Genomic DNA, 19,574 nt, shown 5'->3' with positions numbered 1-19,574 from the left:
GAGTGAGCAGACTGAATCAGTTTTTGGTGTGTGTGTTTAAAGGGCTGCTTGCACACACTGTTCAGCAGAAACAAGCTACACAGACCAAAATTATTTAACCAGACATGCTTTTTTTCAATGGCAATGATGTGAAGAGTTCCTCTTGAAGGCTCTCTCCGGGCAGGATGGGCCGTGATTTTTTGGAGGGCCGCAGCAAAGCCTGGGCTGTTGCAGCTGTGTGGGTAGAGCCCTCTCCTGGAGGTGGGATGTGGGCATGCAGGAGGAAGGTTCTTGTCAGTGTAGCTTTACTGCTGTCTTAGGCAACATGGGCTGATCTACCAGAAGTGTTCTTCTGCTGGCACGTACGTCACGGTTGTTGCTCACATAACTACTTGGCTGGAGTTTGTGAGTTCCTCCGCACGATCCAGGCTGACGCAACCATCTCTGTTGGCTTAAAGTAGATTGGTCCTACGTTGGACAAGAGCACGCACGGGGTCCTCCGGGTCTTGATATTTGCAGAGCTCAAGCTGAAACAATATGACAGACAGAGTTCTCTCTCGCCCCCCATTGCTGAAACTTCTTACCATCTGTAGTGTTTGTTTTTTTTTTAAAAAAAAAAAAAAAAAGGAAAACATTTTTATTCTGAATTACTTTTCTGTATGCAGATGAAAATGATCCCTTCTGTAATTCATCTCTTTAGTGTACCTTAGAAATACATTAATCAATTAACAGACACCATAGGGAATTATTGTTGAACTGTGAAAAATCCAGCTGTTTAACAACAGAATATTTGTGGTTTAGATGATACTGTTAGAATCAGTGTACTTCAGTGTTGCTGCGATGTCCACTGGCTTTTTTGCTTCTTTTTTTAGTAAGAACTATCCCTCCAGCCATGTCTTTCTTGAAAAAGCTGGACTTTAGATTTTGTTTCTAAATTGCCAAATAGTGTCAGATAAGTAAACACACTAGAAATAATAAGAAAAAATATTTGTCTGTCTCTATCTGTGCTATGCTGAAACAAAAAAGTCACATAGGTGCTATAAATATTTCTCTGATCTAACTTAGAAGCAATATTAACTGTGTTTAGGACAGTCCAAAGAAAGAGGTTACTATCTTTCAGCCATTAGTCATTCACATTAGACCGTGGATTAAACGAGGTTGTTAATTAGAGCAAATGAGGTTAGATTAATCTTCCCACCTTTCATAAGCTTCTGAGGGAGCTGGTGCAGGTGCTCACCCAGCCACTTTCAATTATTTATCAGCACTCCTGGCTAACTGGGGAGGTCCCAGTTGACCTACTTTTAGGTAATAGATCTTGAACTTGGCTGTCACTGACATTTCAGAAATGACAGACATTAGATACCACACTATCATAGGCAATAACCCATACAAAAGCTTCAGGACTTAATTATTGTTACTTTAAAATTGCGTTTTCCTTTTGTCATTTGTACTAGATGTTTCTTTGGCAAAGTGTGTAGTCTATGGAGGAAGTTACCTAGTTGGTCACGTATGTGCCTGTATGTGTAAGAGGATAAATGTTGAGGATTCTGTGCACACAAACCCAGAATTTTCTGTGTTTGTTGGAGTTGCGTAGATACCTTTCACAATTTGTATCTCTACTTTAGAATATAAAAGGTTAGAAATCTCTAAGTGCTGTTCAGCTCATTCTCTCACACATGGGAGAAATTAGAGCATCTAGTAGGGGGGTTTTGTTGTTTTCTGTAGTATTACTAATAATAGACTTGTTCAAGCCCTTACACAAAAGCATTCATTTTGCAGAGACTAGTAAATAGTTCTGGTTCAACACAGTAATTTAAAGATTCCAGCTTTAAAAACTTGCCAAGCTGGGAGATACTTTCCCAGTGGATGACATGTTTTGGGTACCCGCTTTGTTTGAAGGACCCTCGTATTCTCCTCTAAGTGTATGTTTTGTAATTCCCTCTGAAAGCCAACTGGGATTCAGGATTCATCCTTGTGAACTTCCAGTGTGATACTGCAACACATGAGAATTGTTTCTGTGATGCCTTTTCAGAAAGTAGTTGCTTTTCCCATGTCGATAAATCAGGGAGGTGGCTCTTGGGTCTGGAGTCAGTAGATGCGCTTCACGCTGCCCAGTGGAAGGGGCATCATTAAATTGTAATTCCAGTTCCTGGTGATGGAGAGTCAGCCTGGAAGGGTGCATGTAGGTGTAAAATGAAAGTTGTACATGAATACTTGTTCTGTCACGATATGAGACAAAGCTTTGGAGATAGTGATACTGGTGAACTTAGAGCTTAGATCGTGATTACTAGGTGGGAACAAGTAAAGTGGCCAAGGCCATTAATTCCAAGTGCCAGCGGGTGTCCATAATCACTATAAGCGCTCATTCACCAGGTTATATTTTTTCAGTGCTGCTTTAGAGCCCTGCCTCGCTCTCCAACGCTGTGTCCATCCCTGGTGCTGGCCACCTCTGCCTGGGAAAGGAAATGTCACTTTTTTGGTGTCATTTAAGCTTTCCATCCTGGCATAATTAGGAGCAAACAGCAAAGTAAGGTGCTTTGTGTGTGTGAAGCAGGTTGCAGCAGCCCAAAGCTCTTCTGGCACAATTACTTGCAGCGCCATTTTTTTCATTCTTGCGTTCTTCTGAGCGCAACTTCTTTAGCCTTCACATTTGCATTCATGCCTGTTCCCCAATTTTAGTGTTTCCATGCACAGGCTAGACTTGCTCTCTATTGTCCATGACTCCTCCCTTTGAGCTCTCTTTCAGTTATCTATAGAAAATAAATCCTGTTACTGTTTCACTTGCTTAGCTGGCTTTTTGTTCCCCATCTGCTTGGGCCTTCTGTTTAACTTTTCCATTTCCATTGCTTTCAGTCACATCATTTTAGTTCTGTACTCTTTCCCTGCTTTCTGTTGTGCTCTTTCAGCAACTCCTTATTGTGCCTTTCCTGTTTTTACTTTTTTTCTGGAAAAGTCAGCTACTTTTTTTGGCTGCTGTGAGAGGCAAATAGACATAACTAAATTGGGTCTGTATCCCCAGGAAGGCTACTGATTTTGTAGTTTTAAAGCTTGCTTCCTGTGAGCAGTGAGAAGTGATTTTTTTTTTTTTTTTTTTTTACTATAAGAAAACCAGTTTTTCTCATGAATCTTGTAAACGGATCCTAAAGTTCAATCTATGTAAATCACATTTGCTACTAGAAAAATAAGCTGTCGTTGGAAAATTTTGCATATTATGGCTTAGACATATGGTCTTATTTTGAGTGCCAGGACTGATGAAAGAAATCTGTTCCTTTCAAGGATTGCTTTGCCATGCTGAGAAACTTAAAGCTGATGCTTCTGTACAACACCAGAAACTCCTTTTTAAACTAATGCTTTTGGAGAAGAACAGCCAGAGTACTCCCTCTCGAGACCAACCATGGTGGTTTGGAAGATTGCCCCTCTCACGTCACGCAGCAAGTAGTGGTACATTTGGCAGAACAGTCAGGACCAATGGCGAAGTAACAAAAGATTTTTAGATTGCCATCAAGCTCTGGGTATTTGGTCATCAGGAGTCATTGTGAGCAGCTGTGAAGGCTCCTATGCCATCATGTGAAATGGTCTGAAGAGCGTCTGGCAGTATTACTACAGTATAGGTAGTGAAGGTACAGACAACCACCATGAATGTGGTCCACTTTTCCATTTAAAGTTTCTACCATAAGCTATCTAAAACCTCATAGAGGCAGTTCGGGTGGCTGAAGCTAAGGAGCAGGTTTTTGTGCTCTTTGGAACAGTTTTGGTTCAATTTGTTGTGAATAGGTATCTCAGGCTCAAGGACTCCATGTAAGACTTAAAAACCCCCTGTTAGAATAATTTTCTTAGATCTGTCACAATATTATACTTTGCCTCGATTGCATTTTATTTTTTTACTATTAGCCTGCAAATGTTGTGTTTTGCCAGTGTGTCTTGAAACTACTTCCTCTTCTGTTACCGAGTGCTCCATACTATATTGTATAGACGCTGTGTTTACAGGTCTGCTCGCCCAGTGTGTCCAGAACAAGCTTCCATCGAGGGCAGTGGTTAATGCCTGCTCCAGATTAATCAGGTTTAAACAAGATATTTGTTCTCATTTTGTACAGTTGATGGATCCAGCACCATGGTTTCTTTTAGGAAAAGAGGCAGTCATGTAGCGAGAAAAAGCTTCTAATGGGGCTGCATAATTATGTACTAGAAAATGTGAAAAGTGGGAATGAGGGGCAACATTTCCTTCAGCTTCAATCAAATATGCTTGTGTTTAATGTTTAATGCCAGGATATGTTTTTCAATATCAGCATTGGAATTTGTTTTCTTAAGATAGTTTGTTTGGTTTTTTTTTTTCTGTTTTGTTTTCATGTTGGTTTAGAGTTGCGTTTCTGTGAGTGGCACAGATGGATAAAAGGGCGAGTAAATCCTTGTTTTGCTTTGAAAACAGTAGCAGCTTGAAAGGAATTGGGTCCACTGGGAGGAGATTCTTGGCATTTTTCACCTTCAAGAATTTTCTTTCAGGTAGAACTCTTGTATGCCTGATAGCAAATTCAGCTGGTTTCGTATTGGCTGGTTTCCTTAACTACCGTTCAGATTTTATTTCCATAGTATTAACTTTTCTTTAATCTAGTGTTTGCTTTGATGAGTCTAGCTCTTTTGGAGAGCAGTCAAAGAAAAAGAAAAGCAAAATACCCCATTTTGTCACAGCTTTTTCCATTATTTATTTCAGTCTGATCTCTTCTATGCAGATTCTAAGGAGATACAGTTGATGCACAGGTTGTATCTTGGCCAAATCTGAGTTGTATGAATCCATCTGGTACACCAGTTTTAAATGGAATTATTTTGCCATTAGTAGATATCTTACTTTGATCAACTAACTTTTTCCATACTCTTGGAGGCTGTTGCACAACTTTGCTTTCTGTGTAACTGGTTAAATGACAGTTTTAGGTAACAAAATCAGAGCTTGCACTAAGGTTCTGGGCTCACTGTGTCTTATTTTTCCTATTGAGTTTATGTTTTAAGAGTCTGACTTAGACAATCTCGTCCTTGATTTTTATTTTTTTTTTTCATCCTGCCTTAAACTAAAGAGAGAGAACCAAACAAAACTGTAGCAAAGTTCAGATAAGCTTATCATTTTCAGGAATATGTATAACTTTATGACAAAGTTACGTGCACTCTTCTATCCCTTAGCTGCTATTTCAGATGCAGTGCTAATCTTTGTCTGTGGTTCTAGTAGTAGAGTGTGGCTACTGGTGGCTACTCTGAGTGTTTAAGAATTCAAAATGGAAAAAAGACCCTGTCATGCAACAGATGCCTCATTGTTACATACTGAGCAAAACTAACAGACAACGTATGTAAAGAAAAGAAAACTGCTGATAATATATGTATTCTTTCACTGTGTATTGGGTTTGCATGGCAAGGTTTTGGTGACAGGGCAGCTGCCGAGGTGGCTTCTGTGAGAAGCTGCGAGAAGCTTTCCCCATGTCTGACAGAGCCAGTGCCAGCTGACTCCAAGATGGACCTGTCTGCTTGCCAAGGATGAGCCCATCAGGTATGAGACCCCACCTGCAGTCCTGCATCCAGCTCTGGAGCCCTCAGCACAGGAAAGACATGGGCCTGTTGGAGACGGGCCAGAGGAGGCCACCAAGATGATCAGAGGGCTGGAACAGCTCTGCTGTGAGGACAGGCTGAGAGAGTCGGGGTTGTTCAGCCTGGAGAAGAGAAGGCTCCAGGGAGACCTTATTGTGGCCTTTCAGTACTTAAAAGACACCTATAAGAAAGATGGAGACAGACTTTTTATAAGGGCCTGTTGTAACAGGACAAGAGGTAATGGTTTTAAACTAGGAGAGGGGAGATTCAGGTTAGACATGAGGAAGACATTCTTTACAATGAGAGTGGTAACAAATTGCCCGGAGAGGTGGTAGATGACCCATCCCTGGAGACATTGAAGGCCAAGCTGGACGAGGCTCTGAGCAACCTGATCTAGTTGAAGATGTCTCTGCTCATGGCCCAGGGATTGGACTAGATGACCTTTGAAGGTCCCTTCCAACCAAAACTATTCTATGATTCTGTGAAGGTAGTAGCACCTCTGGGATAACATATTTAAGAGGGGGACAGAGTAAGCCGCACAACAGCAATTGCAGCGAGAGAGAGGAGTGAGAATATGTGAGAGAAACAGCTCTGCAGACTCCAAGGTCAGCGCAGGAGGGGCAGGAGCTGCTCCAGGCACCAGAGCAGAGATTCCCCTGCAGCCCGTGGTGCAGCCCGTGGTGAGGCCGGCTGTCCCCCTGCAGCCCATGGAGGTCCTTGGTGGAGCAGATACCCACCTGCAGCCCATGGAGGTCCTTGGTGGAGCAGATACCCACCTGCAGCCCATGGAGGTCCTTGGTGGAGCAGATACCCACCTGCAGCCCATGGAGGTCCTTGGTGGAGCAGATACCCACCTGCAGCCCATGGAGGAGCCCAGGCTGGAGCAGGGGGATGCCCAGAGGAGGCTGTGACCCTGTGGGAAGCCCAGGCTGGAGCAGGCTCCTGGCAGGACCTGTGGGCCTCTGGAGAGAGCATAAATTTTCAGTGACTTTTCATCAAGAAATAAAAGACTTTTACTTACAAAAGAATTCTGCAAATGTGATACTTATTGTTACAGTAAAAATGGAACAAATATCTACCTGCTGGATAACAACTAAGACTGTGCTTATAGATCGGGTCCATTCAGAGTATAAATTTTTGCATGTTACTTTATTTTGGTTTTAATGTGATGCCAAATTCTGAGAACAGATACCAAGGTTGGATGAAGCAAGCTCCCCAAACAAAGAGTTTGGATAGGCATTGCTATTTTTCATGTATGCATGTATTGTCAGCTCTTGGACTGAGATGATAAAAGTAAGTTGCAATCTGTAGAATGGAAAATGATCGATAGGTATGCAATATATGCTATGACTGCGTACGACCAAAAGACTTACAGGTCATAGACTGTGGTAATAGAAATCCCGAGTTACCTATGACAATGGAAAGTATTCATCTCATGCATTTAGTCTGAAATGGTTGTTTACATTACTTCGTAGTCCAAAAAAGAGAAAGAAGCACCTGCTAGAGTCCCACTCGGTCTTTCTCCATAGTCTGTGGATGGTGCCCAGAGGACTAATTTTGAGTAGACATGTAACTTTTAGACTCAGTGAAACAGTATTCTACCCACAAGTAATCCAATAACCTATGTGACTGGTGTCAGCACGTTTCAGTGCCCTCAGCTCTCAGGTCAGATCTTTGCAGTTCATCAGACCAGCCAGTCTCCCTGTCACCACGTCGATGCAATAGGGAGAATCCTCTCAAGCGGGTGATGCTGGTGCTGTTGTAGGTGAGGAAGGAGCTGTTCCAATGCAGTCCCTTCTCAGCTCGAGGACCATGTGGGTAGGAGCATCTATGGGTCAAGGAAAAGCATCTACCCAGGATGAAACTGGGAGGGAAGGAAAACAGATGTCAGCATCTGTGTGTCAGCAGCTGCAAGCCAAGGAGACACTTAGTACTTTGCTCATCAGAGGAAAGATTCACTTCTTTTTGAGTTGCCATAATTAGGAAGATGCTTAAAAATACAGTTTTAAGATAATTTGTGTGGGAAACCTTTTTTTTTAAAAATATTTTTAATTGTCCACTAAACAAACTTCAAGTCTGCTCCTTTTTGCAGTAGTTCTGCAGAAGCGTGCCTTCTACCATTTCTTTCTGCTTGCATCCTTTTGTGTTGCATTTTCTTAGGCTGTTTCTTCAGATTTCATTTATACCATTTAGTATTAAAGTGAAGACTATAGTATTGAGGTAGGCATCTGCCTTCCTCTAAGCAATTCTGTGTTATAGTATTTAAAATACTTATTTATGTTAATTATTTATCATGCTAATGAAGAGAAATTTGTTGAATAGTCCTACTAGAAGCCCAGAATACAGTAGTTGGTAATCTGTTTAGTCTCTGAAAGGCAACAACAAAATCTGTTAAGCATATCAGGTTTACCAAATCCTCTCAGGATTTCAGGGCTTACTAACCTGTATTTGGTGAAGTGCTTATGTTAGACAGATGGAATTTTTGGCAGTCACTGAAATTCCTCTTCTACCTACATGGAAATCATGACTGACTCTCAAAAAATATCTTTTACAATATGACTGACTCTCAAAAAATATTTTGTAAATGTAAATATTGCATATTGGAGACTGCATACTTGGATACTGTTCTTTATTTGTAACATTATTACAGTTAGCTTTTATTTGGTGTTTTATTTGGAATCATTCTGGTTAGCAATATATTTAATGTCAGCTGATATTACGCTCATCTAAATTCCCTTCATAAACAGAGATTCCATGTTAGTTATTCCACTGATAGCATCACAAGCATCCTTGATTAGATTAGTTATACAAGTACTGACTCACAGCATCTACTGTACAAGTGAATTAATTTCTGAAGTAGAATTTCAAATATCGTCTAGTAAAACTTAGTGACACCTTAATTTAAAAAAAAAATCACTATCACACATTAAATTTTTAATTCCTGTGGCTATAAATTATATATCTAAACATACAGCTGCACACTGATACATCTGTAGAAGACAGACAATATTGACAAAGGCAGTAATTAACAAGATTAATTTTGTTACCATGATTCATCCCGCCCTAAAGTGGCCTACAACTAGTGTTTTTAATCTATAGTACAGGTAAACTGTGTTGAAAACTGACGTACATCTGTCATAAGAACACACTCAACGAGTTTGAAAGCAGTGTTGTAAACTGCTATTGTCTCTTTCCAGAATGGTTACTGTAGCCAGAGCTCATCCTAAGTGTTCATAAAGGCATCTTGGAGGGTCAGTACATTCCCAGGGACATGGGGACCTGTGGAGCACACTCGCAGCAGCTCATGGGTGCTCAACTGCATGATTATTACTTACAAGAGAAGTGGTGGATAGGATAGGATAGGATAGAAATCTCTGCAGATCTTACTCTAACACAGCTGCCTCTGAGCATCTTAATTATTTCAGCTGCAGGTGCTTGTAAGAATGCCATACAGGTCTGGCTTTGGGAGGTAGGCTGTTGGGGTTTCTGTCCTTTTATGTGTTATGCCTTGTAAATCATTTTATGGCTTTAAAATTACATTAAATCTGCTTTTAAGGCAACCGGCTCTGGTTAAAGCATACAAATCCAGCCCTTGCAATTTTTTGGTTGCTTTGAGTTTAAAAGTTCCTGTAATAATATGAAGGATTCAGAGTAACATGATTTTTAATGGGACACATGGTTTAAGGAGTCAAAAGGCGATCAGAGTGTGATGTAGTGGCTCGCATGTAGGCAAATAGTGCCCCGTGAGATACAGAGTATTGTGCCTGGCTTTCATCTGCTCTTCTTTCTCTTATGCAATTGGTTTATAGTCGATGTCATTGCCATAATGAGCTATGCCATGTTGATTTCTCCAATACCTTCAAGCATCCCAGGTGACAGTAGCTGCTTATGTGTGCAAATCTGGTCTGTAGTCAGTATAGCCATTGGAGACTAGGGAGCAATTTGGGTTGCTAACTGCAAGATATCTGTTCTAGGGTGAGCTGGATCCTTCTTTAGGCTTTATTTTAATCAGTACTATGCATCCTATAATTATCATGGGAGGATAGGTACCTAGATTGCATGCAAACACCTAAATTTAGTGTCTAACTGGAGTCAGTTCCATCCTACATTATACCACAGCATGCAATATATTTTTACATATTATCTTGGTGACTTGTTTTACTGCTCAGCTTGTTATTGTCTGCTGTTTGAATACAGCCGTCACAAACTTAAGGTGAAGAGAGAGTATGCAATGCAAAGAGATTTTACTTTGTGTATGTATAATAAATATCTGCAAAAAGTTTCTTAAAATAGGTTTGCTTGCTTACTTTCAGATAATCGTTTACAGTAGGTTAAAGGATGATTGCTAAAATAAGACTGCTGCGACGTGTCATTTCTAATGTGCTGATCTGAATCATGCTTGTATGCAATCCACCGTATCAGCTCACTGTGAGGCTGCCAAGCTGCCCACACGTTCCCATGATGAATTTGCCAAGAGAAGTCTGATCTCCTTCTGGCCATCTGCATTTGTTTTGAATCAAAAGTCCTTGGGTGTGTTTATTAGCTACTGAATTTATTGGTGCTTTATTTGTTGGAAGCTGACTTTGACTTTTGTTTCAGTGTCCCCTGTTGACATGACTTTTTAAGTTTGCGTTTGAAAATCCTATGGACTTAGAATTATGTTGTGAGTATACTCCAGATCTCTCAGCTTTCTCAAGAACTATAAAAAATTGTGCATGCAGTACGCTGTAGTAGATCTATCATGACTCTAGAAAAACAACTTTGAAGTTATAAATGCCAAATGTCAGAATATAGTTCTCCAACTTAAATAGTTGTTAAAAGGCTGTGTTTAAAAATGTGCACAAAACAAAACCTGTGCCCTTTTGACATTTTATAGCTGAAGCTAGGACAATTCCTCCTTTTCTTGTATGGTCAGTGCTGTACCCATTAACTAGAGTGTATTTTTTTTAATTTACCTTCAGCATATCTGGCAGTCTCACAAGTCCCGATGCATGCCTGCGCGCAAGGGCTTATCAAAAAGTGCTTTATCTAAACTGCGTTCTGCTGTTCACGCTTCACCGATCGTCCTTTTCTGGCTTTCTCCTTCCTCGTCCCAGCCAGGGCTGTCACCTGTATGTGTCTGGCTTGTCAAACTCCATTGCAGGCACCTTGCAGTAGGTTTCACGACTGTTTTAGGGGATCTCAGCTACGAGCCAAGGTACCCGTGTGCTGGGGACTGGTGAAGACAAAACAACCCAGTTCCTCTGCCAAAGAAGTTAATGAGTTGTTAATCACTGGATTTTTATACTGATTTTTTAAACGTAATCCAAAATGCGTAATCCAGAGCTAACCGGTGTGCCTCATTAGATGCCTGGCTAGGGATCTGAGCACAGTTTTGGGGGAAAATGTTTGCACTTTTTTTGGAAAGATGGCAGTTCAGTCTCACCAGTGGCTTTTCTACTTGCAGTCTAGTAATACCTTAGATAATGTTTGCATTACAAATGGTTACCAGTCTGCTTTGCTTCTGAAAAGTCATTGAGCTTTTTTCTGTGTGTGTTGCCAGAGGGTTGCAGAAGAAATTTTGTATTTTCATGTTCAGTTTTTGTCTCTTAATGCTACACATCTTCAAACTGTCGTAATTTTCTGCTGGTAATCATATCCTTTTGTCTTATCAACTTGTAATTCTATTTGTCATCATTCTCGCTTGTCTTCATGAGAATCATTTAAAAGGATTTTTTTTTTTCTTTAAAATGTTAATCATCCTGGGGTTTTTTTCCAATTCAAACTTGGATTCTGCTCTTTAAGCCCTTTTTCTGTATATATTTTTTAGAACAAATCATGCCTAAGAAGAAGCTTGGAGCTCTAAATCAATGTAAATTGGCAGTTTGCAGGTCTAGTTTTTCCTCAGGTCCAGAAGAAGACCCCTGATGACAGAAATCTGTGCGTGAATTTGCACCATTAAAAAAATTACTCGCTCTTCTTACATAGAGGGGTACTTTGTGTGACCAGACTGGCCTGAAGTGCCGGTTGCAGAAAAGAGGTTCATCCAGGTATCTGCACTGGTTGTGCTTGTAATATTTTTTGGCAGTCGTGACAAGAATGGGTAGAGAAACTGGCACTAACGTCTTTAGCCATAAGTAGTGTTCCAGCCCCAGCGCCTCATCATGACCCACATTTGTTTTCAGCAGATTGAGTTTATTACATAGTATGTGCTCAGATTAGTTATTCTAACTATTTCCTGGAGTATTGTGTGTTGAAATGAATGTTGGACATGGAGCATTTAAAGTATTTATCTGGTTTCTCTGAAGTCATGTTTGGATAATAACAATGCAAAATGAAGGGGAAATGCTTGTAAAGCTTTATTTTCTCCTGTTTGTAAGGTGACTATAAAAATACTAATGATACAAAATATCTGAAAGGAATTTGCAATCATTAGACTATTAAATGTACCTTAAAACACTTGAAAATTCATGTGTGTCATGTTTTTTAATATTCTGATCTCGAGGGGACTTATGATATTTTAGGTCCCTGAAACTGTTGTCATGTGTCTTATACTTTGCAGGACTATAGATACGTTTTGTTGCTTCCTCAGCCTAAGAAGTTTTCCTTAAAATAAAGCAAAAGAAAATCGTTTTATTGATTTTTTTGACTTGGATTCTTCCTTAACAGTACTAGAAATAGTATGAGAAGCCAAAATTACTGAAGGCAAAAGCTTGACCAGCAAACGATTTGCTTGCAGGCAGTTCTGCATGCCAAAGATCCTGTCTTCCTGAGGACTGTGTCTAGTTCTGCAGCTGAATTTCTCCTGGAGACAATCATGTGCATGAAGTGGTGTGAGCAGTGTGGGATGGTGTGTGACTGGCGACTAATAGTGATGCCACTGATTATTCATGTGGGACATCTTGGGGAAAAAAAACTTCTTCTCCGGTAGCTGGAGAATGGGTTTGGTCTTTCAGCCAAAAGGATTCATCTTGTTTGCATTTCCTTTTTGGTTTTTTTTTGAGAATTTCAGGGTTCTGTGAGTCCATTTCTTCAAAAAATTGATTCAGATCTTGAGCAGACTTGCATTGCCCTGAGATTTTTCTCGGAGCTTTGTCTGGCAGAGCTTCCCAGCCCCTTTTACTGTGCTGAGGGTTACCCAGTGCTGCGGGGGGAGGCTGCGAGGGGTGGCACAGAGCCAGCTGTCCTCCTTCCAGCCACTGCAGCAGATGCTGTGCGTATCTGAGTCCCTCAGGTTTGGGTGGCTCTTTCAAGATACTGTTGAAATGGGTCCACTGCACTTTTGTGATTTAGATATACAGAGTGAGTTTTTCAATGGAGAGTGTTTTTTACTTTTTGATGGACTCTGAGACAATGAGGAACCTACTTGTCTTTTGTCCCCAAAATACTTAAGAAACTGTGATTTTTTTTTTTTTTTTTTCCTCTAGTAGTATCTTAGATCAGCAATCCAGAGATTTTTTTTTTTTTTTTTTTTTTTTTTTTGTGGAATAGATGATGGCCTTCTGAGTTCCAGGGATGACCTGAAGTCTTACAGGGCTTGGTCTTCTCTTAGCAGAGTCTGAGAACCTTGGATATGGACATGGTTTCCTTTTCTAAGCCAGCATCCTTCTGCATGCTGTCAGGCTAATAGCTTTGTGACATACCTACAGTGAGGCTGACAGAAGGAAATAAGCTGTTTCTAAGTGGGGAGGGGTTTCTAAAAATGGAAATTTTGACCTATTACAGCAAAAGAGGGTGAAGTTTTCAAAGAAATTGGAGGAGGATTCCTGCAATGAATATTGCTTGGAGATGGTTCTGGCTACCCTTTAGTGAAGCTGTCTCTCACTAGCGCATAGACAGCATGCACACATTACTTTGGAGCACTCTCTTTTTCTTGAGAAGTTTACACAAACTTTGCAATTAGATGAGCTGCAGATATGCTGTCTGAACAAAAAGTTTGTCACTGCAATCTAGCTTGTACTAAGAGAGAAGACTTGTCTCTTTGCTGGCTGGGATCAGGGCTGACACAGCTCTTGAAATATTTTGCATGTGCTCTCTGTCTTTCCAAACACTGCTTGAGAATTCAGTCACAAGCCAGTGCAAAACGCTATCTGATACAAGTCGATATTGTGCTGTTTATTCTGGGTTTTGTCTTTCCCATGCTGCAACTGAACAAGAGAATTGATGTGTATGTAGTTGCACTAAAACAACCTTGTGATTGAGTGGTTTGAGGGGAAAGGATAGAGGTGGGACAAAGGACATATTCTGGTTAAGAGCTGAGTTGATAAACCAACAGAAATGAAATAATGAGAGAATATGCAGTATGAGAGCAATGTGCAGTAATATAAATCCCTGCTACAAGTAGAAAACTTCACATCATTACAAATGGAGAGATGAATTAAAAATTAAATGTATTTGCAATGAGCTGAGCTAGAAAATGAAAAAACAGGCTCAGAGAGCGTTCTGTACAGTTGAGAATAGGAGTGGGCTGTTGTGTCAAAGGAGCAATAAAGAAAAGAAAAAACCCACGACAGAAAAGCCCAGTTCCATGAAAAGGTTTGTGAGAAAGGAAGATAATGAGGTGGCTGAAGAACAATTTAGTTTTACTAAAACCAGAGCATATAAAGAAGCATGTGAGACATAACCCTTGAAGAACTACAAACTCTTACCTGGGAGGCTTAATAATTACTATACTTTTAATCTCTATGATGTGTATGTTGTCTTTTTAAGGCATAAAACAGTGACTAAATCAACACAAATTAGGCAAAGCTTAATACTTACAGTTGTGGTCGCTTCCCCAAGTGTTGTTTGTAGATTGCTGCACTGAGGTTCTTCCTGGACAATTTATTTGTAATACAGACTGCAAAAGAAAAATGTCCTCATCTTTAATTGTAGATGGGGTGCACTTTAGCTGATAGAAGCCTGTCCCATCCAGGTGCGCACAAAATACTCTCTCAGGAGAAGAGCACGTAAACCAAGCTGGACCTAGAGCCCTCTCTGCTGGATGGCTCGGAAACAACACTTCAAAGAGGACAAAATAAGAATTCTGATCTAGAAAAGAAAATCTGAGAAGCTAGTGCAAGAAATCTGGACATAAACCATAAAACTTATGTAGTGAAGCTCCTTCTGTTATAAGATGATGAAATAACATACATTTATTGCATAAAATGGCCTCTCTGGTTAAATCATCAGGCAATATATTTTAGTGATAATAATTTTCTTTGAGCATATGTGGTATCTGAGGGGAAAAAAGGAACTAACATTCCATCTTAGAAATTTTAAAAAATCATAATATCTGTGCCAAAGAACAGTATGCAAGTAAAGAATTTTGAAACCATGTATAGCATAGGAGGTATAGATGGGTGCTGTATTTTTGTAGTACTGCCCAAGAGAAATAACACTTGCCGTAGGAGCTGTAGCAATATGTGGAAAACATACTATTCCAAGACAAAATACTTTTTTAAACAAGGAACTTGGAAAGATGTATCAACTTTGCATATGTCTGTTTTAAAATAAAATGTCCTTTCCAGTAAGAGGGAAAACCCTATCACAGTAATTAGAGTCCATGTCTTATTCCTAAAGCAAAGGCAAAGACAGGCCTTTTGAAATTTTTTCTTTCAGAAAATTTCACTGATAGAAACAAGGGAGAGATGTAGAGAATAACTGGATTGCCACTTTATTGCCAGCACTACGAGATCCACTGAAGCTCTACAGCTCCCTAAAGCCCAACCATTTGCAACTGATGCTGAAGCGTGTGCATGTGAGCACACATGCACAGTTATTATGCATTTGTTTTAAAGCCAAAAAAAAGTCTACTGGAGATAAGAGGGATCAACTTTGAATAAACTCCTGAGGAGCATTGACTTTCCCTTTCTTCCTTGATCTTTCAAATTGTAATAGCAGCTGAAGAGACTCATGATGGATCTGGCCACAGAAAATTCATGTAGAGACAAGAAAAAACAAGGGTTTTGTACAGTTCTGGAAACCTTTGAAATCTTGTGTGCATGGAAAACTATAGCAAAACAGCCATTAACCTTTATTAAACTTGGTTTCCCTCCATTTCTATGTGTGTGAGAAGCATGTTCTGGAAATGTTTGATGTTCTGTAAAGTGCTCATTATGAAATTTTTCTTTTCCTTTTTTGGGGGTCATCATTTCATTTAAGGGTAACAACTTGATTAATGGCATTTTAGCACAGGTAGTGTGGTGGGGTTGCCTCAGGGGTTGGTTTTATTTTATTTTGTTTTTTCATTCAACAATGACATAACCGCTCAAAAATTATTTAGATTAACAATGGTATAAGAGGTGTAAGTAGAAAGAGACAGGAAGATTTACATTATGTTTTTGTTCTGTGAGAATAAGTAAATATTTCTGAAATAAGTAAATATTTCTAAAAAAAATAAGCCTGTTAGTGTAATCAAACTACCTGGTATGAATTTATCACATCGTATCACTCACTAGGTGCTGTGTGAAGGGCAGTACTGGCATTGTGTAAAGGACTGTGATTTTTTTTTTTTGTCTTGAAAAGGCAGGAGTGGTGCAAATGTACACTGAAAGATGCCTTTTGTATTTGTGCTCTTGCTTTACCTGCTTTTTCCCATCACTTGTTGACCTAGCTAATTCTAGTGGTGGCAGAACAAAGAAATTTTAAAAGTATATTTATAGAGGTAGATGTGAAGGTATCTTAGTAGCATTTGTTTTCCACAGGAGAGTAAGTGCGGAAGCACTGCACTGCCGTTTCTTTTCTTTCGTATCTTCTAAGGTATTTTCTCAAATATTTTTCTCATAAGAAACAATTTTATATATATTGTACAATAGGTGTGGAATATTAGGCAACTGCCTAATGGTTTGTTTACATGCATGTATAAACACACACACACATATATAACCTCTATCTAACCTCTAATACATTAATTTTGAATATATTTAAGCTACATGATAAGCATATTGCAAAGATGATAGATAGTTTTGGTGTTAACCTAAGAGAGAGCTCAAAGACACTTGCAGGTCCGCTGGTGGTGATTCTGGAGTGGAAGCAGTGCTGGCATGATGCTAAAGGAGAGGTGGAACAGGTCTGTGCAGTCACTAGCTAGGGGCTGTAATGTGAAATAAATACATAGATTTCATAGGTTATATATGTAAGAAACTTCTCAGACGTTCCTTTTTATCTCCTAAAGCTATCAAAGATCTGATGTTGTCCGTCAGTCCCAGCTGGCTGTGGGTACCACAGCAAAGCGGAGGTTAAGCAGCCAGAGGGGTTAACACTGGTGTGCTCGATCCGTGGCCGCGTTCCTGCTCCGAAGGCAAACTCTTGCTTACAACTGCTTGAGTGATTTCTGAAGACGTTTTTGACAGACAGACCTCATTAAAAAACAATTAATTGGCAGTGATTGCCAATCCGCAAGCTGGATTTTAGTGTTAAGCATTTTGTGACTGTCCACATGACATACTAAATACTTTAGAACGTCTTTTCTGGAGGCAATGAGGAAATCTAGTAAGTCTGTACAGATTTTTCTGAATGTAACTGAATGTGAATTTGAAAACCAAAGTAAGTTTGCACCGAACTTGCTATGGCCATGTTTCTGTTGACTGAATTCACTAGGTACTGGCCCAGGCTCATTGACTATAAAATAATAGCGATGACTTTATTGTGCCACAGAGTTCTGTTAAAAATTCACACGAACATCTGAGATAACCAAGGTCTTGAAAAATTTCCAGATATTAAAAGCATAATGTTTACACTGAAAATGAACATTATGCATGCTTTGTGTTTAGCAGATAGCTGAGGAAATGAGTGTTTGATAATATACTGCTGCTCCCTTCTGCGGCTATAACTTAATAATTTTGCAGGTAATAGTCTCACAGTGTTGGAAAACCTTAAACCATTCTGTCCTGGGATGGAGTTACTGTACTGTACAGGCCTGCTATCTTGTGACTCAATGAAACTTTTTCTAAAATCATTGCATAATTATTAGTTCTGTTTAATATTCAATAGTTTTTCTGATGCTGACTTTACCTGTGCTATATTTTGCTGCAGAGTTTTTTTGAAGGGAATATCTCTCACACACATATATATATATGAATATATAAAAATATGTATATATATAATTTTTCTTTTTTTTTTTTTTTTTCAGGGCATGGCTTTCACCTTGGAGGAGAGACAACAGTTGAATATCCATGGATTATTGCCCCCATGCTTTCTTGGTCAAGATGCCCAGGTTTATTGTATTCTTAAGAATTTTGAAAGGCTGACATCTGACCTAGACAGGTAAAGTATGGCTATGTAACTTCATCCTAATTATCAAACCAGAGTCCCTCCCTATTTTTTTTTTTTTTTAAATGATAGTACAGATGAAATTTTGTGGGTTGGTGATTTTTTTTTTTTCGTTGTTGGTTTTTTTGTTTGTTTGGGGTTTTTTTGGTTTTTTTGAACTGAGGTGGTCAATGATTGGGAATCATAAGGCTAGAGATGTAGTTTTGCTAGAATGCTTTCTTCAAATAATCATCTCCTAATTTTAAATTGTAGTATTCCAGTGCTGTTCATATGAACATATTATTTCAATGAGCAAAGGATACAAAGGTAATCAGAATCAAATGAACTCATTTCAAACTAAAAAGTCAGTCTTTACATGCACATAGATACATGCACATTAAAACAAATATCTAAAATGTATAAGCTATTATAAAATTATTATGTAATAGAGTGTTGTTTGTTTATTTAAAGAAAAAAGCTGGGGAGGGCTTTAAACATTTATGAATATTCTTTTTTTTTTTCCTGAGTGTTTTATTGGCCCTAGAACAAAACAGTATTCCTTTATTTTCTCCCCTGTGCCTTACTTTTCTCTGTTGTGTATTGTCTTTTTATCTGTGTGTAACAAACGGCTTTTAGATACCTGTCTGTCAGTGGCAAGGCTTCTTTATAATTTAAAGTTGCCACAACCTGTGTTTTTTATGGAGGCAGAATAGGATGAGCACGGCCTTACAGGTAGGTGAAGAGCTCATGACCGTGGCATCTTTTCTTGATTAACTCATCCAGTGCTCTCAGGGAGTGCAATATCCCAGAGTAGTAGCTTCCCAGGCTTGAATGTTTTAGTCTGAGTCCCTGCATGTAGCAGAGCATAAAATGTTATGAAAAACACCTGCTTCTACCACTGACATTGTCATAGGCAAGAACTTTGTGTCCTTCTGTCCCCAGCTACTCCTTAACTCTGCCTTGAAGTTGTCCCTTTGTGATACAGCTCATTGTTTCATAAGTTTCATGACATTTAAGACTTTACGGCTGCTCCAGTTGTTTGTTTCTACTTGAATTGCCGGAATTTCTTTTCACCTGCAACTTAAATGCAGGAAGAAAAAAGGCCTTTTATACCATTGTTATATGTGTTGCTTAACTAGCAAAGAACTTTCGCTCCTACTTCAGGTGATAGGATAAAAGCACTTGTGTTTCTCCAGACATCACAGATTGAAAGTTACAGGTCTGGCTATGTGAAATTGAAGAGGAAATTAACAGTATATCCAAATCTTATTTATTTATTCTTTTAGCCAAAAATTTTGGATATTTAAATAGGTTTATGCCAAAATGAAAAATTTTTCCTGGAAAGGAAAAAAAAAATATCAGTTTTAGATGACAGAGTAATAACGTTTGAGTGCTGTGCCATTTGAACCACAATAAAACACAGTATACCGAAGTTTTGATCTCAGTGGTAATCATGAAATAAAAATGACTGCCTCCCAGTATTGTGGGAGTACTTTGCAGAAAACTTGCTTTTTTGTGTTGAAGAGACTTAAAGAAAAGTCTGTCTGTCTTGGGGATGGGAAGTAAAATTACTTTTTTTTTTCAAGTACACTTAATCCACATGTGACATACACAATTAATATACAATTATAAATAAATATAAATATATTTACAAATAAAAGTATAAAAAAGATTTTCCAGAAGCCATTTGCTTCAGAGATTTTTTTTTCCAAATCTCTCCCTGTTAAGCTTGATGTCTGCATCTAATTAATTTTAAAAAAGCAATATAATTTTTCCCATCTCTGAGTCTTTTTTTGCATTTTCTCTTTTCCAAATAA

The 19,574-nt window shown here is 39.1% G+C and overlaps 1 protein-coding gene across 2 annotated transcripts in view; it reads left to right on the top strand.

Moving 5' to 3' along the window:
* The window catches only part of ME1 (malic enzyme 1), a 167,651-nt gene that overhangs the window by 22,408 nt on the left and 125,669 nt on the right, over positions 1-19,574 (top strand). For both annotated transcript variants that reach the window (XM_065630972.1, XM_065630973.1), the window contains exon 2: positions 17,639-17,772. In XM_065630972.1, the coding sequence (XP_065487044.1) occupies positions 17,639-17,772 (134 nt within the window). The remainder of the gene's footprint in view (positions 1-17,638; positions 17,773-19,574) is intronic.

The sequence above is a fragment of the Caloenas nicobarica genome, chromosome 3, assembly GCF_036013445.1.
Source record: "Caloenas nicobarica isolate bCalNic1 chromosome 3, bCalNic1.hap1, whole genome shotgun sequence".
Taxonomy (NCBI): Eukaryota; Metazoa; Chordata; class Aves; order Columbiformes; family Columbidae; genus Caloenas; species Caloenas nicobarica.
The sequence above is the reverse complement of the archived record's forward strand: the minus strand, read 5'-3'. Positions and strand labels throughout refer to the sequence as shown.